This window comes from Gopherus flavomarginatus, chromosome 4 (assembly GCF_025201925.1).
Source record: "Gopherus flavomarginatus isolate rGopFla2 chromosome 4, rGopFla2.mat.asm, whole genome shotgun sequence".
Classification (NCBI taxonomy): domain Eukaryota; kingdom Metazoa; phylum Chordata; order Testudines; family Testudinidae; genus Gopherus; species Gopherus flavomarginatus.
This window is the reverse complement of record NC_066620.1, coordinates 14,192,941-14,220,393: the sequence shown is the minus strand read 5'-3', so window position 1 is coordinate 14,220,393 and position 27,453 is coordinate 14,192,941. Positions and strand designations below refer to the sequence as shown.

The 27,453-nt window shown below is 42.6% G+C and overlaps 1 protein-coding gene across 4 annotated transcripts in view; it reads right to left on the bottom strand.

The window, feature by feature from the left end:
- Positions 1 to 27,453, bottom strand: part of MACROD2 (mono-ADP ribosylhydrolase 2) — a 1,364,702-nt gene that overhangs the window by 126,083 nt on the left and 1,211,166 nt on the right. For all 4 annotated transcript variants that reach the window (XM_050952172.1, XM_050952173.1, XM_050952171.1 and 1 more), the window contains one exon: positions 2,798 to 2,878. In XM_050952172.1, the coding sequence (XP_050808129.1) occupies positions 2,798 to 2,878 (81 nt within the window). The remainder of the gene's footprint in view (positions 1 to 2,797; positions 2,879 to 27,453) is intronic.

Below are 27,453 nucleotides of genomic sequence, written 5' to 3'. Positions count from 1 at the left end.
CTCAGAATCACCAGTCACTTTTGAAAATCTTGGTCTGTCTGAATCTCCTTTTAAAAATGGGCCTGGAGGGCTTCTGAAAATCTGTCCCCACTTGTGAGTGCTGAGTGAAGATCTGGCCCTCTGTGGAAGGCACCCTGCACAGGTGCTGAGCTTAACCTTTGTCTATCCATACCTCTCCAGCAGAGCTCAGCTGCCTGCAGCACTGAACCTTTGGGGAGGGGGTCTTCCCCATCTTCAGTTTACTTTATACAATAAGCTCATAAACACCTTCCCATGCACCTAAGTAATTCAAGTCCATGTACAGCAGATAATCAATTTAATGTGTCAAAAGGGCAATAAAAGCCACTGCACCCCAACTATAGCCACCCAAATGGAAACCCCTTACTGTTCCAAAAGAATGAGTGCCATACGGGCCTTGCAGCAGGGGCAACGCATGGGGGGAGGGCACGTAGGGTCATGTGCCCCCCCGATTTCTCAGGCTGCCTCTTACTGGGATGCCCAGCAGTAAGGGGCTCTGGCAGCACTCACCGTGTGTCCATGCAGCGTGGGGAGGGAGGAAGCAGGAGGATGGCTAGTTGTGGGCTGAGCTCTCCATCTCGCCCCCTACATGGAGCTGGTTCTCCTTCCCTACTGCTGGATCCCAGCGTTTCCTGGTGCCCGTTTTGCAGCCAGCCCACTGAGGTGAGTCAGGGAAGCATCTTCAAGATCAGGTACAGGAGCTGCGACGTAGTGCTTAGTGCCAAGCAGCTCAGGTGGAGCCCCATGCAGCCTGAAAACCCCGAGGGCGAGTGAGGAGAGCAGGCTGGGGGAGGCAGCGAGAAAGAGGAGGTGGACTCTTCTGCTGCTGGGGGTGCACTGAAGCAGCAGCAGCCTACAATGTGCCTATTAAGGAGAAGGCAGTTTGGGGGTGTCACGTTCCCCCCCTCCAACAAAAAGTGACTGATAATTCTCCAACCTTCTTGCTAACAGAGGAGCCAGCCCCAAGCATCTTCACCATCCACCCTGATGGGGCAAGGAGGGTGGGTACTGTACATCCCAACTGTGTTGCCCCTTTTGTGGGTCTTGTTTTGAACACTTGCTAAATGGACTGAGGATAGTTCAGGCAAGGAGGGATGCCTGCAAGCTCTGCAAGGGGCTGGCCAGCCACAGGACAGGGAGCAGGAGGAGGTAGTTGCTACTGTATGTCTACATGCATATCACATTTCGGAGGGGGGTGGGGGGCGGGAAGAGGCAGAGGCAATGTGTGTGACGGTCACATGCCCCCACAGAACCTTTCAATTGCATGCCCTCCCGCCCCCAATCCACAGTTACTTGTCACCTCTGCCTTGCAGTACGCTCAGGAAGTCAACAAAGTCAGCCGTGTCAGATCAAGGTGGAAGCAAATTCCATTCCTTTTCTCCTCTGAGTATGAGGCCCTGAAGTTCTCTCTTAGATACCTACGCTCTGCAAGGAGGGGGAGTGGTTTGCTTAATATCACAGCCAGCAACAGAACACAGATCTCCTGAGACCAAATCTACTCTCCTATCCACTGGGCAACACTGCCAAAGAGTAACACACTGAATGAATTAGAAGCTACTGCAGTCTTTGGAGCGCACGCATAATATACTCCAGACACAGTATATTGCTAAGAAAGTGGATAGCCACAGTCTGTGCTAGCTGAAGTACTCAGGGGGTCTTCAACTGTAGCCTTCCTGAGAGATCACTGCAATAATTGAATCAGAAGGTGACAGAGGCATCTACAAGAATAGTGAGATCGGGCAGAAAGGTCACAATTTCCTTGACACAAGCCCAGACTGGGGGAAAAAACCACGTTTGGCCACTGTGACTTTCTGGATAGCCAAAAAGCAGCTAAGATCCTCATGAGCCACCTGAGGCCTGATTCTCATTTACTCTGTGGCCCCTTTACATCAACCTGGCAGTATAAAGGGGTCTTATAGTGGGTGAACGTGTAATTCAGGAGGATCGGGCTGCTAGAATCTGAACACTAGGCATAGGCAAGAACATCCCTCAGAAGAAGCAATCCAACAGAAAGGCTAAAGCATTGTACAAGCAATAAAAAGAAAAGAAGCAAGGTAGGGTTGAAAAATAAAACAAATACAAATCTCTAATGATGCACACAATAAAAATAAATCAGTTACTCTGAGTTGTTTTGGTTTTTTTCATTTACTATCCATTAGGTTTTCTTACATTACAAAGAGGAGACTGAGACACAAGACAAATTACTAACATTCCCTAAGTGCTCCAGAGAGCTGCCTTTCCTCTGATTCATTTTGGTACAGGGACAGCTCAAACTTTAAGTTCTCATTCAGGTTTTAGCCCCTGTGATATTTTTTCAGTCACAATGAAATCGTACCAGCCTCATTAATGAAGAGCAAACATGGACACAGCACACGAAAAAGCCATAAACACAGCCAGCCTTATTCTTCCCTCATTTACATTAGTGTAAATTATTTCCTTCTTGAAGTCAGTGTTTGGTGCTATAAAACTAGTTTTAATGACTGGAGACAGAAACAGCAGAGATGTGGAAACAACCAATTCTCAATATCACAGGGTTAGGCTCCTGTCTTACAAATACATTTTTGCATGTTCCGATCTTCGCTACCGGGAGTAGTTCCATTGATTTCAAAAGTTAAGCACATGCATATGTATTCGCAGGATTGGGGCCTGGATATGTAGTCGATCTTGAAAGAAAGTTAACGTTTTAGTTTTTGCTGTGGCATGGCCAGAAGATGCCAACTGCTCTCTTTTTACTGCCCGATTTATGAAAGTCAGAAGGCAGCTAATGACTGCACATACCTGTGGGGAAATATTCGCTCATTTTCTTCTTGAAAATTTTGTAGTCGACCTCCAAAAAGACACAGAAGATGACACGATCCATCTGTAAGAAACAAAATTATTCACAGTGAAACTAGAGTAATTATCAATATTAAGAATAATATTTAATAACAGCACAGAAATGTTTGAACTGACATTTTGTATGCCAGCTAAGTGGAAAAACATTGTGTTTTGTGTTTACTGTATGAGCTGTATTGTAATATACAAAACACCATTTTTAATTGCAGTTCACTACTGTGATCTTTGTTAAATGCCTATTGTTTATGCAAACCACCTCTGAGCATGGTATAAACGTGCTCTGGCATTCCAGCTAGGGTGACCAGACAACAAGTGTGAAAAATCGAGAAGGGGTTGGGGGCTAAGAGAAGCCTATATAAGAAAAAGACCCCAAAATCAGGACTGTCCCTAGCAAATCGGGACATCTGGTCACCCTAATTCCAGCTGAGTACCTAGATGCAGTGTTTGATGGAAGAGTCACACAAGGGGTGTCTAGCAGGAGTATAATAGAATAAATGGGTAAGCAAAGAGCTCTTTATTCAATCTTTGCCCAACAAACATATTTGCAAAACTGTTTAGCATTTTAGGATGGCTTGAAAAGCTTTTGTGTGGTTTTAATTTACATGAAACTATTTACTCTCTGTATAATATAGCCAGAAATGCAACAAAAACACAAGCTGTTTACAGAACAAGCAGCACACAGGGTAAATAAAATATTTAATACGCCATATAGTCAGTGAGGCCAAGCATATAAATGGCACTATAACACATAATGTGTGCAGTACCTGCCACCTTTTAAAAATAAATTGCCTGGGAGATCATTATATGTGAAAAGGTTTCTTTCAAAGAGAGAGAGAGACACACACACACACACACACACACACACACACACAGAAAGAGCAATAACTAAATACTGAAACATTGCAGGAGGCTCAATTCAACCTTTGCTTATGTTTGTACCAGTCAGCTTGATCCAGGGCACAGAGCCCCAGCAGCAGAAAGATAGCCTACAACAGGGATGCAACACACGTACCCAACACATGTCCAGCCTGCACCCAGCCAGCTTTTCCACAAAAGCAAGTGTTGCTAGCCAGAAAGATCAGAGCAATGAGGATCCAGTGACTATGCTGACAAGTTCCTTATGGAGACCTCACCACAGTTTAAAGCTGCCCCACTCCTCCCACTCCGACAGGTGCACACACTGACTTCCCCTGATGGTGAATGGGGAGCTAGGGTCATTGTGCAGCTCAGGAACAACAAAGAACCGTCAACATGAAAAAACTCCTCCTAATCCTTACTAGAAAATCTTGCCCTTTCAGAAAAGCAGCTTCTTGGTAGAACTTAAGGGCCAGATCCTGTCCTCAAATACTCACAGACAACTCTCCTATCTCAATGCAGAGAAATCCACCCTTTCATTCCTCCACGTAGAGCAAAATCTATTTACCGTGGAGTGAAAGTGCCAAAAAAAATGATGGAAGAATGTTATGCTGGACAGTGGTAATGGCTACCAGTGAGTGAATCTTTGCATCAAAGAGAATCACAGCCCTTATTCAAGTAAATGTGCAAACCACTCGTAGGCTCAACGAAAGGCACAATGAAGCCCCTTTAAGTAGTGAGACAGCTGGAAATGGGTGGCTAGCAACCAAGGCACTTGGCTGCATGGAGGTCAGAGCTAACCTAGGTAGATTAGCATGGATTTCCCTGATGGAAAGCACAGGGCTAGGACACTGGTTTTGTAGGCTGCGCGTGTTAGAGTCAAAAGCCAGCAGAAAGCCTGGAGAAACCCGTGAGTGGGACGACAGGAAGCAGAGAGTCAGAGCTTCTTGAGCACAGTGTGTGCTGGGGAGGCACAACAGAGCATTTCTGAGCAAGGAAACTGTCAGCTATTGTTTGTTTCTATTGTATTCAGAGAAACAGGACTTGGTGCATACACTTTGTAAATAAACAAGATTGCACCAGAGAAACACTTGATTTGTAACTTCAGTTTCTCCTAATGGAAATAATCCTGAAGGGACTGAATATTAGCTAACTGCTCAGGTCAGAGGGGCAATGATGCAATGTTTTAGAATGGAAGGCCCCAATCGAGCAAATATTTACATAGGTGCTTCGCTTTATCCACGGGAGTAGTTCCACTGAAGTTAATGGGGCTACTCACAAGTGCAAAGTGAAGGCTGTGTGTTTGCAGGATCAGTGTTTTATGCTTCATTTCCTTAATTTATATTGATTGTAAAAGTTGATTTCCCCAGCGATCGTCAGGCTATCCTACATCATCATATTCTACCTTCACCTCCAGGGCTTATTGGACCAGGTACTCGGATACTATAGTGATGGGTATGACCTAAGGGCGGGGATAGTCAGTCTAATAAAGCCCTGTGTCTACAAGCACTTAACAATCAGAGAATGAATTTCAGTCATGCACACAGAAGTCTATGGTGGTCTCCGTGCGTCTAATCTGTTATGCAGTCCACATACAGTCACATTACTTTATTTTATTTTGGCTTTATTATATGCTCGCTCTCTATTTTTTCCCCCTGTACACAGTTGACACCCTTAAAATATTCCATGATCTGGAAGGATTCTAGTCTTTCTAATGTAATGCTCTAAAAACAAGGCATCTCTCTGGAAATGGCAGTATCTTTCAAACTGGTGGAACGTTTCCAGTGTCCTCACTGTACAAACTCTATTTATAAACCTGCTCAATTTCTTCTCAGTGTGTGAAAAAAAGTGTCCTGTTTTTAAGTATGCATAAAAATGCTGTGATGACAGCTCGAAACCTGTGTTTATCTGATTGAATGGCATGTGTTGGCAGATAGTAAATCTGAAATTAAACCAAATTCTAGCATCCTGCCAGTCACTGAATATTTTATCTGACATACCCAGCTAAAATAATTTGAAATTAGCTATGGAAAGTAACCCTTGTCCTCACCACTTCCATTCCAACCACATCAAGAAAAGGTTTAATCCAGCATAAAATCACTTGGCTGCTGACTCATAAAAGCTCAGCAGGACTTTTGGGACCTGCATTTGAGTTTGCTACTCCTTATTCTAAAGGGCAAATCTTCTCTCTTGTGACTGTGGAATGCCAACTTGATTAGATATTTCATGCTGCCCCTTCATGGAAGGAAGAGAAATAATATTGAGGGACTCTACTAGGTACGCTCAGAGAATCACCAATGTCTTATTGCAGGTGCCAGCACTTCCACAGCTGAATGAATACCACTCAATTGAGGAAAGGGTTTAACGGGGTTGCAACTTGAGGTTATTCAGGCTCATCCTTGATCGACAGCTCTGTTCTGAACGCTAGTCTTGGATGCACCCTTCCCCTCTCAGAGCATGATTAAATTCTGCTCCCTGCACAGCTGTGAATAGGTGGATCAAAAGAACCCAAAAATTAAGAGCCCTGCATCACAGGAGGCAGAGTTAAATTGCATGAGTCGTTTGCTTAGCAGGCAGCTTTACAGATCCAGGCTATGGACCATATGATTTTTTTTCGTTGAGAACCTATGCTACTTGACAGGCACCCTTTAAGGTTGAGAGGCATTCCTTTCTTCTGATTTGGTTAGCTGCACCTGATACATGATCTGCAGCCTTCTAGGCCCTGTGTTACTTAGAAGTCTGAAACTGTTTTACACTGGACTGAATCCTGAGCCAGACATTAAGACCAGGTACTTTATTAGAATGACACAGTGAACTTAAAAATCACATTGAAAATGTTTAACTGACTATATCTACATATAACATCTAAGATGATCATAATTTGAAGCTGGCGGGAAGGAATACTGTATCCTATGTATTTAGTTTTGTTTCCAATGTGAATTTGAAAGCACTTTGTGTCTAGTGAGTTTCACCGTCTGGTTGATGGTCACACTGCCTTGTGAGCTTGCAGTGATACAGGGCCACCCAGAAGGGGGGGCAAGTGGGGCAATTTGCCCCAGGCCCCAGGCTCCGCAGGGGCCCCCAAGAGAATGGCCGAGGCGCCCGCCCTGGCCCCTTACCCCCGCCTCCGCCTCTCTCCTGGAACCTTAGCGTATCAAGCAGCTTCCCCGGACAGCGCTGCAGCGTGGCTCCGGTGGGGCTCCTGAGCCCTGCCCCGCTCAGAGCCACATGGTCAGGGGGCGGTGCTGCAAGCTCCAGCTGAACGGAGGAAGCTCAGGGCTCCACTGGAACTCGTAGCCCCGCCGCCTTACCACATGGCTCTGAGAAGAGTGGAGCTCAGGATGCTCACTGGAAACACGCTGCAGCTGTTCAGCGACGCACTGAGCTCTGGGCGAGGAGGGAGCCGGGGGTAAAAGGCTGGGGACAGGGGGGTTGGATAAAGGCCAGGGAGTCCTGGGGACAGTTGGGGGCAGAGACTGGGGTGGCAGTCAGTGGACAGGGAATGGGGGGGTTGGATTGTGGGCGTTCCGGGGGCTCTGTCAGGACTCAGTGGGGGGATGGATAAGGGTCGGGGCAGTCAGGGGACAGGGAGCAGGGGTGGGGGTCCCAGGGTGGTGGTGGGGTCTCTGTGGGATGGTGAGGGGACAAGGAACAGGATGGGTTGTGGATTCTGAGGGGGCGGCAGGAAGTGGGTGGAGGTTGGATAGGAGGCAGGGCCAGGCTGTTTGGGAGTCACAGCCTTCCCTACCCTAAAGCTCATTCAGCAGTTTGAGGCTTGCAGAAGAGCCAAGCTATTAGCTTTTCCACTAGGACTACCATCCCTTTCACTTCTCAAATGCCAAATTATAGTATATATTTAATTTCAGTGTCATAGGGAGATTCATGTCGGGGGGGTAGCTTCATTTAAAATTAGCCACTGGGAGAGGGATCACATGAGAAGAGCAATATCCTGCCCAACCCTATCAAGGGAGACCTCCCCCTCCCCTGCATTCCCTGAGGCGTCAGAGGGGTTAATTCAGTGGTTCTCAAACTTTTGTCCTGGTGACTCCTTTCACATAGCAAACCTCTGAGTGTGACCCCCCCCCCTTATAAATTGAAAACACTTTTTTATATATTTAACACTATTATAAAGGCTGGAGGCAAAGCAGGGTTTGAGGTGGAGGCTGACAGCTCACGGCCTCCAGTAATAACCTCGTGACCCCCCTGAGGGGTCCCGACCTCCAGTTTGAGAACCCCTGGGGTAATTTAATTTTAGCACCCTGTGTCCATTCACATGCATGTGCTATTTTGAGCATTTCAGTTTTGACAACATAGGCTCATCCCAGAATCTGGAACAAGCTAAAATGCTCAGCTCATGGAGTATGTACATAAGCTATACTAAAGACAAACCCACAGTAACCGTCTTCAGTTTGTGAGGGACCCCATGGAGCCAGTCTTTAGGAAACAGATAAATGCATGGAGGTTAAGTCCATTAATGGCTATTAGCCAGGACTGGTAAGGAATGGTGTCCCTAGCCTCTGTTTGTCAGAGGGTGGTGATGGATGGCAGGAGAGAGATCACTTGATCATTACCTGTTAAGTTCACTCCCTCTGGGGCACTTGGCATTGGCCATTGTCGGTAGACAGAATACTGGGCTGGATGGACCTTTGGTTTGACCCAGTATGGCTGTTCTTATGTTCTAACCTAAATGAACCCAAAGTTATGGAGGCAGAGATGAGTCAAGGAAGCCAGCCGAGTATCAGAAACCTGGAAAAATCTCTGACTGGATGGGTTCAGGCGTTTGGTCACAAGCTGAGGTAGTTCAAAAGTTTTTGATTTTTTTAAGCAGAATTTTTTTATTGTTTCTTTAAACAATCAAACACAGCAAGCAGCAAATATTTGACCACATACTTCTGAAACCTCAAACCATGTTCAGGTTTTGGCAGACTAATTTCAGCTTTTCAATTAAAAAAAACACAACAAATTTTGAAGGAAAGCAGACATTGTCCATGATTTTTTTCTGCTTTTTAAAAACTCCTAGTTTTCGATCCAAAAAAAGTTTTGATGGAAAATATTTGTCCAACCCTTTTAATGAGCTTTAGTGCCTTTTATCACTAGCTGATACTGAGAATCAGTGACACCTTGTAAAGAAGTTTTCTCCAAACTGGGTTTGTGTTGAGAGGCGGAAGGTTTATTTTTCCCAGGGGCGCCCGTGGGGGGGAGCAAGTGGGGCAATTTGCCATGGGCCCCGCAGGGGCCCCCCACGAGAATATAGTATTGCAATTTTTTTTATGGAAGGGGCCCCCGAAATTGCTTTGCCCCAGGCCTCCTGAATCCTCTGGGTGGCCCTGCAATGATAACTTCTTTCTGATGCACTGCTCTGAGGAGAGATCACATGCCTGCTCTTCCCTGGCCCCTGCAAGAAAGTGTTTAGCAGTAACACAGCTCCTGATGCCCAGCTTGCTGCTAAGCAAGGGATTTGTGTTTCCCTGGACTCCCACACAGGGCCAGGAAGAAGCAGGAGCCTGGGGCAACCAGAAGCTCCTTCTTCCCTCTCCGGGACCCGCAATTGTCAGGTAGCAATAGGACCTGGGGTGGGCAGAAGAGTTCTTTACTTACCAGGCCTTTTCTGCAGGTCTAAGGAAGGCACTTATTTAGGGTTCCCAACTTTGTAATATTTAAAAACTGGACACTCCAGCAGGAGTGCCAGAACCTACTCTTCCGCCCCGGGCCTCACTCCTGCCCTGCTTCTTCCCCCAAGGCCCCATTCCTGCCCTGAAGCCCTGCCCCCATTCGTTCCTCTTTCCCCCTCCGTCTGTCATTCACTGCTTTTCCCCTCACCCCCCTCCCTGTGTGAGTCAGGAGGGACTTGCCTGCAAAGCCGGGGCTGAGAGCTGCAGCCACCTGATGCAGGTAGGAGGTGGCCCTGGCTGAGTAGGGGCCAGCCTGGGTGATGACTCAGCGCCTCCCTACCACCCCCATCCACAGTAATTGGACTTTGAGGGTTCCGGTCAGTAGATCTGACTGGACACTGTCGTCAGGTCGCCTTTTCGACTGGACTTTCCAGTAAAAAATGGGGCATCTGGCCACCTTTCATTTATTGTACTCAGGTCTATTCATTAATCATGGCCTCCAGCCACAACATTATTTGTAGCTGTCTCTTGTGGTATGGTGTCAGTCAATACCAGCATTAATCTGATATTTTCTTTGGGGTATTGCAGAATTGTACCTATATATCCAACCCCCTTTTCATGCACAGTTTTAAAGAGAGGGCTCTGTGCATTTTAGTGTATATATTTAGTATTAATTATATTACGGTGGGGTCTTGTGGCTCCAACCAAATCAGGTCCTATTGTACACTGTACATACACATAAAAATAATCCCTGCCCCAAATAAATTACAGTTTCAATATACAAGAGACACAAAGGCTGAGAGAAAAGAAGGATTATTATCCCCATTTTACAGATGTGGAAATGCGATACAGAGACACGAAGTAACTACCCATGGTCACAAAGGAAGAGCTGGAAACTGAACAGAGATCTCCTGATTCCCAGTCTAGTGCTTTACTCAGAAGGCTATTCTTCCCTTTTAAAAGAGTCACTGTGTTCCAGTGACATTAGAACATGAATTGTAGCCTGGCCACTTAGAATCATAGAAATGTACCACTGGAAGGGGCCTTGGTAAGTCATCTAGTCTAGTCAAATGTAGTGCTGTTACCACTGGCCTATTCTTCCTCTCTGGGACCATGATTTCCCATGACAGCTGCATTCCATGGAAGGAATGCTACTGCTGACAAACAGAGCCACGCTTGTGACCACGGGCAGCAGAAACTTCACAGAAGTAGCACCAAGAACACAGAACTCACTGGCTGAAGAAATAAGAATGACCACAAGCCTAACTGCATTCAGCATTAAATGCAACACCCACATGTTCACGAGGCTTTCCCACAATGGCACCCCCTTTCTCACAGATTAATAAAGAAATAAAACTACACCTCAAACTGCTTAGAGCCTGCTACATGGAGCTCGAGAGAGAGCTCATGCATGTGTGAGCATAGTCATCTTATAATGTATGGGAAGAACTCAGCTATTAAAGTGATGAGGGCTATGTAAGTAGTTAGATACATTCTAAATTGTAGAACATCTCAGTTTTAATTTCAGCTATTGTGCTGTGGCCTCCAGCCGATCATTTTTCTGAGTTTCCCCATCTGAGAAATGGGGATAATAATACTTACTTGCCTTTCTAAAAGAGTATGTCTACATAGCAAAAGCTGTGCGGGGACTAGTCTACCTTCAGCTAGCACAGGTAACAACAGCAGTGAAGATGGCACAGTGCAGGGCTCAGAGTGGGCTAGTGAGCCAAGTAGGTACCCAGGGTCCATGCTGCGTTTGTGCATTGAGGCCTATGCTATGCTTTTCTTCACAGTTGTTCCCTGAGCTAGCTAGATTAAAACTAGCCTGAGTATGTATCGTCAGTTATTAGACAGTAGACTGGACAACAAAAAGAAGGGGTTTCTTAAAGGAAGGACTTAATGAAATGAGGACTTGCATACTGCACCACACTTCAGAATCGATGTGTATATTTGGCCAAGACTAGAACCATTGATTCACACTCCTTTTCCAAAATTGAATGGATCAAGGTCTAGATCTGAACCACATCTTCAGTTTGTCCTTTGTGTCAAACTCTGCCTTCTATTTTGTTATTGATTTGTACCTATGAACAGCTAGTATTTGTGTTTCAGTAAAGGCAATCTCCTTTCATGTCTTTCTGTCTGCTTGCTTCTGTACTCATGATATCATTGTTACAACCACAGAACTGCTCTTGGATAGAACTTCACCCAGGTGTTCATGGCCAAACACAAGGGTTCTGCACCAGGAGCGCTGAAAGCTCCCTACAAATGTGTGTGTGGTGGGGCCCATCTAGGGTGACCAGATGTCCTGATTTTATAGGGACAGTCCTGATTTTCACACTTGCTGTCTGGTCACCCTATGCCCATCGGCACCCAACAATGGCCCATTCTGCACCTGCTCCACCTCTTCCCCTGAGGCCCTGCCCCCCTGCTCACTCCTCTCTGCCTCCTCCCTCCTCCACTTGTCCTTACGACAAGTAAAAAGTCACAGGGCCCAGCCCTTCCCCCCTTCTAGCACCCCTGTTGTACACCCCTTAAGTCCTTGAAATAGGATTTAAGTGGTGCATAGGCATCATACTGACCCTCAATATGGGTGGGAATTTGACTACTGATGAACGGTGTGCAACTTTCCATAATGAAACTCACCTCCTTTCAGGTTTCATTACAAACCTGAAATCCAAGCCCAGGTTTACTAAGGTTCACAAACCTTTCAAGCAAAAGGTTGCGGACAATACCAAACTGGGAGGGATTGCACCTGCTTTGGAGGACAGGGTCAAAATTCAAAATGATCTGGACAAATTGGAGAAATGGTCTGAGGTAAACCGGATGAAGTTCAATAAAGACAAATGCAAAGTGCTCCACTTAGGAAGGAACAATCAGTTTCACACATACAGAATGGGAAGAGACTGTCTAGGAAGGAGTATAGCAGAAAGAGATCTAGGGATCATAGTGGACCACAAGCTAAATATGAGTCAACAGTGTGATACTGTTGCAAAAAAAGCAAACGTGATTCTGGGATGCATTAACAGATGTGTTGTAAACAAGACACGAGAAGTCATTCTTCCGCTCTACTCTGTGCTGGGTAGGCCTCAACTGGAGTATTGTGTCCAGTTCTGGGCACCGCATTTCAAGAAAGATGTGGAAAAATTGGAGAGGGTCCAGAGAAGAGCAGCAAGAATGATTAAAGGTCTTGAGAACATGACCTATGAAGGAAGGCTGAAAGAATTGGGTTTATTTAGTTTGGAAAAGAGAAGACTGAGAGGGGACATGATAGCAGTTTTCAGGTATCTAAAAGGGTGTCATCAGGAGGAGGGAGAAAACTTGTTCACCTTAGCCTCTAATGATAGAACAAGAAGCAATGGGCTTCAACTGCAGTAAGGGAGATTTAGGTTGGATATTAGGAAAAAGTCCCTAACTGTCAGGGTAGTTAAACACTGGAATAAATTGCCTAGGGAGGTTGTGGAATCTCCATCTCTGGAGATATTTAAGAGTAGGTTAGATAAATGTCTATCAGGGATGGTCTAGACAGTATTTGGTCCTGCCATGAGGGCAGGGGACTGGACTCGATGACCTCTCGAGGTCCCTTCCAGTTCTAGAGTCTATGAATCTATGAATAAATAAAAAGTGTATTGAGTTTCAGGAAAACCAAGGACAGGTAAATTTTAGGCAAACACAGGCCAATGCCTGGGTCACCCTTCAACGCTCTTGCTTTCTACACAAATATTTATGCTTTTAAAGCAAAACATATTGGTTTTGTGGTTCACCATTTTGAGTTTGGGGGTTCTTTGAACGTGAGGTGAGAACCCATATTCCACCCCTCCTGCCTGGGTGGAACTGCAGAGTTTGCATTGCTCTAATAATGGTATACATTTAGCACTATCATTTCACCCCAGAAGCAAATAGCTGTAGAAGACTAGCTGTGAGGAAGTAACTTCTTATTTAAGACAAAAATACCCACAAAGCAATATTATTAGTGGCCTGATATTCTAGTTTATGAATTTAATTCTTCCTGGAGTGAAAAGTAATTAAGAGACCAAAGGCAAAACAATCACCTGATGTTTATTATGAGTTTAAAAGATTAACAGAAACAACAGCATTTAGATAGGAGTACTGATTATTGCGAAGTTTAGACACTCTAACAGGATATGCAGCGGTGATGCACTGAGACACGAAATCAAGATAAATGTAACATTGTCAAAAACATTGTCAAAACAGCCCTCACTGGCTCACCAGTAATCCTGAGGGCAGGGATCCTTTTACCCAAATCACGCAAAGAACAAATTAACTCTCTTGTGGGTATCGCATGTACCATCAATAATTATTCTGACATAAATGTATGGTACATTTTAAAGCAGATGAATAACACCCCCATTTTCCATTCGGGGTTCTTTTTACCATAGATCTCAAACACGGGTATGCAATACAATCTGATTAAATGTATGGTGTAACTCTGGCACAGAGTGGTTACATAACTTGCTCACAATCACAAAAAATGCTAACAGCAGAATAGCAGTAGAACCCAGGTCTCCTTAATCCCAATCCTATATTTTATCCCTTGAACCAAGGTGCTTCTGAAAGAGGCCTTGAGATTCATGTACAAGGGGAACTGAAACATAGAAGACTAAATTTAGACCTGATATAAAGAAATACAGTTTCACTTAATACCATCAATTTTTAATCTGGCACATTATTTCAATGCGTAATTTCATTGAGCAAATCCATTACAAATCCCTTCTCTAAATCATACTGTTTGTCTTTACATCGAAAGTGTGTTTCCCTCTAGACAGCACATTGCATGTTTTCAGTATTTTCTCCTTTCCCCCGTTTACTGTACTCTATATTCAAGTGTATGTACAGCATTCTCTTCTGACGCCTAACTGTGCTGTTATTCGCTTTATTTTTGTTAATGAATCATTTGTCATTCAACTACAGCAGCTTTCCAAACATTCAAAAGAAGCAATCTGGATTTCAAATAGAGATAGCTAAAAATCAAAATAATGGTAATTCCTGAGCAAATTTGCAAGTTGGTTGCAAATAAAAGCTTGCTTGTCCTAGCTATCTGTTACTGCATATGATCACAAGACTGAAACAAACAAGGAATTAAAAAAAAACCCCAGCTCCTCCTATTGTTTATCCTATGATCACTTCCAGTTTTTAAATGTAACATACAAGGCACGAATTACTTGCTGCAGTGGCCTTGTTGCAGTGTGGATGCTGCAAAATACATGATGATAGCATGTACTGCTAACAAAGCCAGATTATAAACTCATTGGTTGTTAAACGCACTGCATGTCTGCTCTTTGGTCAACAGTTAAAAGTTGCTCCGTAACTGAAGAAGAAACAAACCTGTAAAGCTACCCAGTGCTTAAGGAAACATCTCAGTTTATTTATTCTGATGGCAACTGAAACTCATCACTAAAGAGGCAAGATAGTACTTTAAAAATGGATTTGTTTTTACCAAGATATCCATCAATCTACAGAATTCAGTTTTATGCCACACAAATATGATGACATAAGTGCCATTAATCGTTTTCAGCTTAATACCCACTGCCCCTTGAAGATGCATGTTTGAAATATCTGAACACGACCTCCATTTTTCACTGCTACCAGTCATAGGGCCGCTGACACAGCCAAGATAATCCTGTATTCAGCGATCCTAGGGGAATGAATGGATTCTGATGAATGTAATTTGCTATCTCAATGACAAATGGCAAATGTGAAGAGAGGGTATGCATGCAAATATAACTGTGATAAATAAGGGCTTGTGAAGGATAGTACTCAGGAAGTATCTGGCAGACAGTTTTACAACAGCTATGCATTTCTCAGGAGATAAATCATCATCTTAAATTAAGTTATCATTATACCTTCATTGTGAATCTCCATTGGAGTAAGACTGCATCATGGCACAAAAATCAAGCAAAATTTTGTAATCAATGAACTAACTTTTAGCAGTATTCTCTTGTTTTAAGACATAAATTATTCAACACTACAAAGATTAAACACACTGTAGTATAATTGGGCCTACGTTTTCAAAAGTGACTGCTGCTTTTGAGTTCCTTGGAGTTTTTGGATGGATCTCAATTTGACGCAACTTAAAACGATCTGATATTCAGAACACACAGAACACCCACACTCTGATAATCAGGCACCATGTTGGACATCCAATAGTTGAAGCATCCAAAATCACTAGCTACTTTTGAAACTTCTGGTGGTTTTAGTATTTTACAAGCTGTTGTAATGTTGAGTAACACTTTGCAGTGCTGAATGCTATAGTTTCTTCTCTCCATGTATTGTCAAAAGGCCAACATGAGATACAGCATCACTTGTCAAGAACCAGAGCTCTGTATTTATTACCTAGGATCAAAATCAAAGAATGCTTGGGGGCATATAGAAATGTATCCCTCTTCTACCTCTTTGTATGAGTCCGTTTACAGCTGTTGCAAGATCCTGGAATCTCTAATAGATATAAGATTTAAAAAAAAGTCCATTATCCCATGGCCCATGTTATGCAGGAGGTCAGACAAGAGTATCACAATGAGTCCTTCTGGCCATAAAAATGTATGACTTTGTGAATCTTTTTTTTTTTTTATCAAATACCTGTTTTAATGTCTGATGTGTAGAAATATAGATCAGATTGGGAGCCTTTTACCAATTCTCCAGGATGTTCCTTCTGTTATGTCTCTAAAAATCCCTCTTTCATTACATTTCCATCTTGATGTGAAATTCTATTTTTTTTTATTGGAAAATGGTTCACATTCTATTCAAATTGTAATTGTAGAAACAGGCAGCCCCAAGGAATACAGATAAGAAAATAACAAGACTTGCTGTACATAGGTTTTGCAGAAAAAGCAAAGATGCAACAGAATCTGGAAGGATTTTCCAAGGAGAGTAGTGGGGGCAAAAGACATATCTGGCTTCAAGACTAAGCTTGATAAGTTTATGGGGGGGATGGTATGATGGGATAGCCTAATTCTGGCAATTAATTGATCTTTGATTATTAGCAGGTAAATAGGCCCAGTGGTCTGTGATGAGATGTTAGATGGAGTGGGATCTCAGTTACTACAGAGAATTCTTTCCTGGGTGCTGGCTGGTGAGTCTTGCCCACATGCTCAGGGTTTAACTGATCGCTATATTTGGAGTCGGGAAGGAATTTTCCTCCAAGGCAGATTGGCAGAGGCCCTGGAGGCTTTTTGCCTTCCTCTGCAGCATGGGGCATGGGTCACTTGCTGGAGGATTCTCTGCACCTTGAGGTCTTTAAACCATGATTTGAGGACTTCAATAACTCAGACATAGGTTAGGGATTTGTTACAGGACTGGGTGGGTGAGATTCTGTGGCCTGCATTGTGCAGGAGGTCAGACTAGGACCATAATGGTCCCTTCTGACCTTAAGTCTATGAGTCTATATGTCCTGTTAAGTTGAATCACCTTGCTAATAAGTCATTGCAGACAAGAGTTGAAATAGAAATGGGAGATTCCCCATTGTCTTCAGTGAGGCCAGGATTTCAACCAGGGTTTTGGTTTTTTTTTTTCTGAAGAGTATAACAATTTCTCACTTGCACACTTCTTGTTACTCAGAGATAATTGAAAACCCCCATCTAAACCAAAGCACTGATACATTTCAGTACATGTCTATCCACTCCCTTCAGACTCAAAAAAAAAATGATTACATGTTTTCATTGATCTGACTGTGTAAAATTACAACTGTGTGTAAACGTAACAATATATGGAGATCAACCTCCTTTCAGAAATCCAACACAATGATGGCATTCCAAAATAGTGCAGCTGAAGATAGTCGGGGAGGGTCTTACATGAATATATATTACTCTTTTAAAAATGCAACATTTATACTTAAACACTTGGGTCCCCATCCTGCAAAGTTAGTTCATAACTTTAATTATGTGAGTAGTGGATGGGACTACTTACATGTGCAGAGTTATAAAACATACCTAAATCTATGCAGGATCTGGCCTTAGTAATGTTTTTAATATACAATTTCAGTAATTTGATTTTTAAAATCCATTCTAGGCCAAATAAAATGGACACTATCTTTTTCTAAGGATCTCATGTTGCGTTATTGCCTTTATTTTCCATATCTTATTTAATCATTCTAATCTTCATCCTGCATTTAACTAGCATTCAGATTTGGGCCTGACGTCAATGGAAAGATTCCCATTGACTTCACTGGGTTTTGGACCAATGATTTTATGCCCTAATTATCCTAGCAAGAAGACACTGATACATCCATTTTTGACTCCGAGTATATCTGGGTAGCCAAAAATTCAGTAAGTGGCAAAAAAATACACATTCAGTGATGGAGTGATAATTTTCTAGGATAAGCTGAGTAATGTTACCATCACTCCATTTGCAACTTTCCACTGTGTATTTCACTGCCATGCTCCATGGCCCTCTTTCTCTTTCACCTGAATAAGATCATCTCTAGAGTTAATGTTGATATGAGAAATGAATAATTACTCTGTCATGATAATTAAAAAGTACATGCCTGCTTCTAATGTTATAAATACATTAAATACATAATAAATGCACTACAGTTATAAAGCTCTCTCTCAAATATTTTGTTGTTCATTGTTAGGTAGAAATCCATCTTTCTGAAAATCTCTGTACAAGAATGGGCACCACAGAGCACAACTCACCAGCAGCCATGAAGCCAGTGCCCACATTAGAACCCACACTGAAACCTACGCATGTAAATATTACCGTATCTTCCACCTTGAAAGAAAATGTATCACCAATTTAGCTGTTACTTGCAGAATTCATTTACAGATCAAATTAAACACATTAACAAGAGCCTTTAAAGACCATTTCTAAAGGACAAAAGCTGATTTGCTCAAAATACCAGTTCCTATCAATCTCTCTCATCCTAATGTAGGAGCTAATATTTGTGATCAGAAAAAGCAGAGCCAGGGAGAGTAGGCGGCTAAGAATGATTTTCAGCACTACTGGAAGTGACTCCACTTCTCCTGGGATATACAAAACAGAGTTTCTGTCTCAATGACGAAGGTTAGTACAGGATCCTTTACTTAACAAGTGCCATGTAAACTAAGCACAATTATTAAAACATTTTATCTTCCTCTGTCCTACCAGACAGTTCTCCTTTCTTTTGGTACAAGATGGTTTTACATGGAAGTAACTGCATCCAGTACTTGATTAAGGCATTGGTGTGGTTAGGAGAAAAGAATAAACTTTCACCGTGCTGAGGTGTTACAAAGAATTGTAGAATGACGAGTTACCATGCTCCACCAGCAATCCCCAACTTGTAATGCCAGCAGTCCCATCTCTCTGCACCTCCAACTAGCACAAGGACCACCAATCCTATCTCTCTCCACCACTTCTAACAAGCAAGACCAGTACGCCCCAGCTCTTCTACAACATCCAGTAACAAGACTGATCAGGGTTTTGGCATATGATCGTGGATTATGACTTGGCCAAACTGTCCCCATGCTAAAGATTATTAAGCAAGTTGATATAATTGACAGACATCTTCCCTAGAGGATATTGCAACTTTAATATACTTTATTCTAAAATCTCTGCTAGGATATAAATGTCAACTGTATGCCAACATTTTTCATAAGGTTTGTGGCGGGGAGGGGAAGAGAACCACCTCTAAGGAATTAGTATAAAATTAATTGATGGTAATAGAATGACAACTTTCCAAAAATAGCAGATGTTCCAGCATTTTATTGAGTCTTGCTGCCTAACCTTTGGTACAGTAATTCCATAATATGCATCTTCCAGACCTAATTCTGCTTCATAACTGGAATGCCAAAGATGGCTGTTACTGATTTCTGTTACAGGTCACAGTGAAGAAGCAGAAGAGGCAAATAGGAATTGATTTACATTTATTAGAGGGGAAAAGAAAACACCTCGTTTGCATTTGTGCTATATACTGCTAACAGTCCATCTAGTTACTCACCATCAAGATAGAAAAGGTTCATATTACAAGGATGTTGTCCATGTGCAATTGACATTAGCACAATTTATATCAACTGCCCAAATGCACTGATGTGTCCAAAATTCTCAAAGCTATTTATTGTCAAACTGTTAATACTAAATGCCCAAAAATGTAACTGTCATTAATTCATGAAATAAAGTATGTTTGCACAGCACTCTGAAAATGTAAAAGCACTTTGAACAGTAAGGGCTAACCATTATTATTTTTACTTGTGTGAAATTACTATATACACCATAAACCACTATCATCTCTTGTGGAAATACCTTTGGGACAGAGCCAAATCCTAGTATATGGCACTTTTGATAAAATACAATATCTATCAAGGGTTCGATTTTGATTTCAGCTGAAAATTCTCTTTAAGACATTCATTGCAATGTTCTTCACAATATGTATTAGGTAAATGTACTTCCTGGTTTTGCAATGATATACAGACATTTATGAAAATAAGCCAATGTTTTATTTCATTTTTCTCATGTGCCTAAGACACCTCAGAATGGTTTCTCCTTCACCACAGTTAACCCTGGTGTTATAAGCTGTGGGTGAAACATGCAGTGGCCTAGTGGCCAAAGCACTGCACTGGGATGCCAAATACCTCTGTTCAGTTCCTGGCTGGGTGATCTTAGACAAGTCATTGCCTTGCTCTGTGCCTCGGTTTCCCTGTATGTACAGCATTTTGAGATCTGCTGCCAAAAAGCACTATTTAAGCATTACCTTGGTATTATTATTACTACCACTATATATTCTCATTCGATAGCCACCAAGTTTCTCTCTGTTTTCCCCTTCTCTGATCAGCCAACTTGTCTTCTGTTCCTTATGTCTCGATGACAGAGCATGCTGGCATAAATGTGGATATTTCTCCTGGTGTGAGAGCCCAGAGGCAGCTCACATAAGATTGCATTTTCAGAGGGCTCCCTTATCTGTACCTACAATATTTATGAGAACATCCATTTGCACAGCACTTACAAAAAATCTACTTGTCTGCTTGTGAAAGGTGAGTAGGAAACTTTACCTAAGTCACCAAATTCTGCAGAATTCAGAATCATTTAATCATCAGTTATATTTTTGGCCTTTATAGTTTCATTAGTAACATTTTAAATGTGAACACAAGCAAACCAGCGCAATGTTTACTTCCTGTGTGTCTGCAGCTATGTAGCCACCATGTGCTAGAGAGGATGCATGAATGTAATCCCTTAAGCAGTTTAAGTAAAGATACTTAAGTGTGGCTCTGTCACCCCAGGCACCAGCTATCTGAGCTGCAGTGCTAGTAAATGACCTTTTAACTCTAAACATCTGAACTATTTGGCTAACATGTCTCCCTACGTTATCCTATGCTGCCATCCATGGGTTCATCACACTTGTGAAGAAAGTATAAAATAACCAGAAATTGACAAAACTTTAACATTTTCTTGCCTTGATTAGAGAACAGGAGAATGAGGAGTTACAGCAGGATTGAGAGGCCATCGGCAGATTCCAGACCTAGTATTTGTAGAGGCTTTGATGCTCTGGCTGGGGAATATTCTGTTTGTGTCATAACTCTCCAAATCAGAGAACATTTTATGCCTAGTTAGTATTTGGTTAAACACAATCTCTTCCATCTGGGTGGGTTTAATCTACCCAAGAACATTTAAAGTAAATGATCTTGTTCAAATGTAGTTAATAAGGCTAACATTTATAACTCATAAGCTTATTTACTCAGCATAATATTTTTATTCTTTAAGAGAGAAGGAAAATTGAAGGGGGAAATATCTGTTAGGGTTAACAACAAGCTGCTTGAAAGAGAAAATACATTGTAATTTTTTTTAAAATTATGTTTGAACTGACTTAGAGTACATGAAACATTTTACTGTGCTTATAAGTTTATAAACTACTTTGGGGGAGCTAAACAGCATTCTTCTCCACAGGTTAAACACAGCAGGATCATCAGTCAGATTCTAGAAATGAGCAGCTCTACAGGACTAGCGCACAATTCACCACAGCCGGGAATCTGTGCTCATGAAAGGCCTTATGTCTGGTAAAGGAGGAGTGTTCCAGGCATGTCACACATGAAGTGAATTGCTGGGACTGTGTTGGAGGCTGCTCAGAACCTGCTCTGAGGTCTGGTCTACACTAGAAAATCAGGTGTGAAAAATCCTCACCCCTGGGCAGCATAGTTGAACTGACCTATGTCTCCATGTACAGGGCTAAGTTGACAAAAGAATTCTTCCATTGACCCAACTATTGCCTCTTGGGAAGGTGGATTATCTACACGACAAGAGAATCCCTCCAAATCAGTATAAGTAGTGTCTACAATAAAGTACTACAGTGGCATTTTAAGGGTAGACAAACCCTTACACTGCCTCTAAAGCACTCAGTATTTCATAGTCACTGAAATTTAAAATGATCTAATTTTAGCTAGAAACAAAAAGGGGAAAAAAAGGCAGGGGGTTGGCTCTTGTGGATGGAACACAATAACTCATATCCTCAGCTGGTGTAAAATAGCATGGCTCAATTGACATAAACAGAGCAACTCCAACTGACACCAGCCAAGGATCTCTTCCCAGACTGTCAGTTCCATGCAGTGCATATTCAATAATTCTCTGTTAAAAATCCATATGACACGTTCAGTATTAGGCATATACGTTACTAACTGGTATTAGAACCAAAATAATTATTTGGATTTATATGACACCTACCTAAAGCTTTACAGCCTGATGGAATTTTAAGATATCATCTCCTGCAAACATTTTTAATGAAGTAATCCAGCCTAAAATAACACACCCATATCGCAAAATAAACAACCAGATACTAATCAACCTCTCCTCAGTATTTCCTATCCATCTTCAGTTTTCAGCAACTGAAATACCTGACAAAACAGATGGAACTAAACATCAAACTCCAGGTAATTTTTGGCATTTTCCCCATTAAACACTAAGGACTTGAACACTTAAAATACTTATGCATGTAAGTAACTTTACTCATGTTAGTAATTACTTAATTTCAAGTAAAGTTACTCATGTGCATCAGTGTCTCCAAGGTCAGTGCCTAAGTGATTATTTCAACTGACATAACTTGGCAATAAATATCAATTTTTAATATCCTAGGTGCAAACTAGCACCTGAAACAAAATTTCTAAAAAACCAAATCAGTTTTCTCACATATTTTGTCTTTTAAAAATATCGGTTCCCTGGCTCCTGCTCAAAGTGCAGTGATGGCATTCAGTTAAATTATAACCCTCTAAAAAAGCAGATTTAAAATAGAAACGAGAGAAGTCCTAGAACTGTAACATTGCAGATGTGGGCCTACAACAGATCTAATCTTTCAAGGAATGTTATGCTTGTGGTTTGAACTGCGTCTTGCTGCACCATGAGATGATGCTTTCTTGGGGGCAGAAGTATTTTTATTATCTTCTCATTTTGGTACACAGTGACTAGGTACCTTCTGTCTAGCTAGGAACGACCTTGTCTATTACTAAAAAGATCTGGTTGGACTGATGAATGACATAGCTCCTAGGGGAATAATACAACTTTCATGTCATCATAAACTTTCATCTATCTGTAGCATTGTATATGTGTGTTACTGTCACACACTCAGTACAACCCCAAGCACTCAAAAATCATGAGACTGGCTTTCAAAGCACGAGATTTTACAAAAATAATAAATGTTCAGTTATTATTTGCTTCCTGGTTTCTGAGCCTTTAGAGTGCACTCTGCACACATTTTCAAGCTTTTGGCTGCAACCAGAGTCATCCTTGGGGGAGGTGTGGGGCCCAGGACAAATCAGCCCCCACCCGCTTGGGGGCCTTGCTCTGCATCAGTGGCTGGGCTGGTGGGACAGATCCCGCCTGGTGCTAGGCTGCCTGCTGCTGCTGGCAGTTGCTTGTGCCTACCACGGGGCTATTGTTGGCGGCTCAGGGCTCTGGCCGGGTCAGGGGATTCGCTGCACTGAAATGCAGGCGGCTGAGCTGGGCGCTGTCTCTGCTAATTGCCAACAAGATGGTGGGTCCTGAGGAAGTGACGAATTTGTCTTCCAGCAGTGGCGCTGGAACATTTTTAATAGTGGGGATGCTGAAAGCCAGTCTCTTTACCCCTACCCCGCACAGAGCTGAGGCCAGCAGCCAGGACCCTAGGTGTGGGGTGGCAACAGAGCCATGGTGTCGCAGGGTGGCAGCTGGGACCCTGGGCACGGGGCGATAGCAGAGCCCCGGACATGTGCGGCTGACAGCCGAGACCCCAAGCGTGCAGGGACAGCAGCCGAGACCTTGGGCACAGGGCTGGCAGCTGGGAGGCTGTGGGTGCTGCAGCACCCCGCACCCCTAGTTCCCACACCTATGTCTTCCGGGATCAACCGCGCCAGCCAATCGCACCAGATCATGGGATCCCTTAAAGCATAGGGCCCAGAGCAGTCATTTCAATTCGTCCTACCAAAGGGATGTCTCTGGCTGCAACCCTGAGGACAGATTTTTTTTTTTTGAAAGCTGAGATACTCAGCTAATCATATGCTTCTGGCAGCTGGGGCTTTAAGAAAAACATCAGATATAATGAGAGTTGGCAGCAGAATATGCTGTACATTGCACTATCCTTCACAACTCAAGCAGGAGAAAAGAGATGCAGCAGTTCTGGGAGAAATCAAATATTTATCTGAAACTGACAAATAACATAGCTATTTATTCTCAAATTCTCTCTAGTCACAATCCATTTCCACTGAACTCAGTGGGGACCCTTCCATTGACTTCAATGGGATTTGGACCAGGCCTTCTCTGAGACTTCTCGCACACCTATGCTACCATACACAAAGGGTAAACAATAAAGGACCAGTTTTTCTCCCAGCAACGTGTGTGGCTATCTCCACACGGGCACCTCCACATTGCTATCCTGAAAGGGGAAATTTCAATTCTGCAGCACATTCCCCTTCCCCTGTTCCTCTCTCACAGATGCCACTTCAGGGACCCCCCTTCCTCTCCCCTCACACAAACACACAGAAAGGATTCAGTGGATTTCTGGGGGCGGTATATGGAATGAGGAGGTTGATTGGGGGATGGTCTATTCTCTGTTGGACTGCTTCCCACTCTGCTTCAGGATTTCCAAATGGAGATCTGGGCAGGAAGTAATGTGACTCGGAGCTCTATTGCTGCCTCACTGGATTCCTTCCAGTGCTGCTACTAAATAGCAACGAGGCGACTGCACCAATGAGTACGAGGTTCTTGCCAAGGAGAATGGGCCTAGGAGAGCAGCAGTTATCCCTGTGGGATGGCTCAGTCCCAAAATCCACAAGGCAGTGCTGCAAAATCTGCAGCTTTCATAACCCTTCCTGCACCCAGGGGAGGGTGCCAGGAAAATGCTGCAGGGGGATCCTTAGCAAATCTTTTCTTTTCTGTTAGCCTATCCTCCCCACCAGGAGATTGTCCTAAAGAGATCACCAGCCAACATATTAGTAATAGGTCTACCAAAAAAGTGACAACTTCAATAATATTCTCCACTATAAAGTTCATTGACAGTATGTTGCAGGGTTTGCAAGTCCATTTTTCTGGATGTTTGGTAGGAAAGTACTGCAAACAGGACTCCAGCAATAAATTTCAGTATCCAAAATGCTAGCTTTACAATGAACAGCACAGCCACAGACAGATTTTGAAGTCTGCTACTAAACAAATTTTGGCAACAGAAAGAAGTTATTAAGAAAAACTTTCATTCACAGGAACTGAAATGTGTTCTCTAGTGAAATGAGACGAGTCTGTAAATCGTCGTGGTTTTTTTTCCACCCAGTTCTTAAGATTTAGAACCATATTCTTTCATTTTATTCATGTTGTGTTTATTTAAAAGGTTCAATCTGCCTTAAGTCAGAGCAATTTTGAATGAAAAATGGTTTTTATCTTTCTTTTATGTGCTGTTTTTTCATGCAGCCGGGATAGAGTGGCTCATCAAAAGAAAGCAGGGCGGACTGAATTTTATCTCACTATTATTGTGATATAGCTGCAGTGGGCAATCTGATCTCATCAAGATACAATTGCAGTAAAGATGTCTAAGTGGATGTCACAGCATAGCTGAAAGATACTAAAGTGAAATGAACCAAAAAAAGCAATCTTTCCAATGCAAATCACAAAGTTAAGTTGCAGGGATTTGTAGGCAGAAAATGGGGTGGGGGAGAGACAGCATCCTCACGAATGTCTGATTAACACTTTTAAAATAATTTTGAACACATTTGGTGAATGTATAATTAAGGGATTTACAACATTAAAACCTGGAGCTCTGTGCAGCAGCACACTAAATGAGATGATAAGTAACAAGGGAAAGGGTGAATTATACCTCCTTCCATTGCGGTTTGAACTACTGTCTGCTGAGATAAACACTGCTGATTGTTTTCAGACCTCCTCTCTAGTAGACAGAGACTACTCATTTTGGCAAAGCGACAATAAAAGACAGCTACGAAACTCAGACTCATTTTGTGTAAGTCTAAAAACACAATGGGCCAGATCCTCAGCTGCCGTAAATCAGAGCAGCACCACTGAAGTCTATTTAAACCACCTAAGGATCTGCCCCCTCCTCTCCAGGCGGCATTTTTTTTTAAATGCTGCATTGATAACCACAAACTATTACTTTAATTTCCTGGTATAATATATGCTTCTCATCACATGTGTGTTTTACATTTTTTTCTTTAGTGTTCAATTAGCTTTTAGGGTATCAAAATTAGATAAGAAACTCTAAGTGGTTTACAATAGTACATCTTTTCCAAAGTAAACACTTCTGAAAGACCAGGAATCGTATGATTGGTATTTAATTACATGTGTGCATGAGTGCATTTTGAAGCTCTGTTGGTCTCTGGGTCTTTTTTAAAGGAATATATCATAGAAACAACACGGAGAATGCTAAATGCACTGAAACGGATATACACAGAAGACATCATAAACCACTTTCAGGCAGGCACTGTGCATTATAGACCATACAAGATGGCCGATGCATATTCCAAGAAAAACACTAACACTGACTGAACACAAGCCAAAGCATGAATAAAGGTTAGACATACGCAACGTCCTGCCCTTCTGCTTCCTATATAGAGAGACAACCACTCCTAGGCATATTATTTCCAATACACAATTGGATCTCCTATAAAGAAATAGTTGTGGTCTTTGTTTGACTTTCGCAGCTCAACTCCAGACTGCTTGTAATTCACATCATTTCTTCTGAAAATTATTGAGATTTACCAGAATTTGACATTGCTGTTCCTACAGCTAAACTTAGGATGGCCATCACAGGATAGCGTTAAAACAGCAATTCTACTGATCGCTCACTTGTTAAAGCCATTGCCTGTGGTCATTTTACTAAAAAGCATCATTTAGTCTGACAGTGAATTGTTTAAATGAATAAAAGGAAACAGGGGAGGGGAGGAACTCACCTCTCTCGAGAGAAAGGCCAACACTATACACATTAATCTCAGAGTTAACCCTATAAATGGCAATCTCATGAGAATACTGTATGAGTTTTTAACAAAGTAGACACAAATACTTATAACTGAAAAAATGATAGGGTATTTTCTTTAAAAGGAGGAGGAGAATTTCAGCAGATCTGAAGTGGTTGTTATCTCAGCAGAGATTTGCTCAGCCACATCAGTTCCCTCCTGCATGGGAAATAATAGGATTCCTTGTAGATTAAGGGCCTTGTATAGTCATCCAACATCTTGACAGATGAAAGAAAACAGGATGAAGTCACTCGTCAGGAGTGCTTGACAGTGGTGTGGGAGAAGAGCCCGAGGCACAAGTGGCAGACCTTCCACAGTGGTTACCGGTTCACTCACTAGATGGAGGTTGGAGTGCACACTGCTTTCTGGCTCTCCTGCAGGCCTCAGGCCTGGGTTCTCTGATGCCTCTCCGTGATGACTACATCAGCCTTGACCCGGCTTCTCCAGACTGAGCAGCTGTGGGTGGGGTTCTCCAAGTTCTCAGTGGGAATGCTGAATTTCTTGAGATCTTGCTTGATCTTGTCACTGTACTGGAGCCAAAGGTGACAGAGGTTTTGCTGATTCTCATATCAAGTTCTCTATCAAGGCTAAGTGAGCTGGTTAGAGTTGAGCCAAGATAGCAGAAGTGATCTACATTGTCCAGAGCTTCATTACTTACATAGATTTTAGGAGGGATGTTACTGCCCTGTGACATGACAACTGTTTTCTTGATACTGATTATCATGCCGAACTTGACA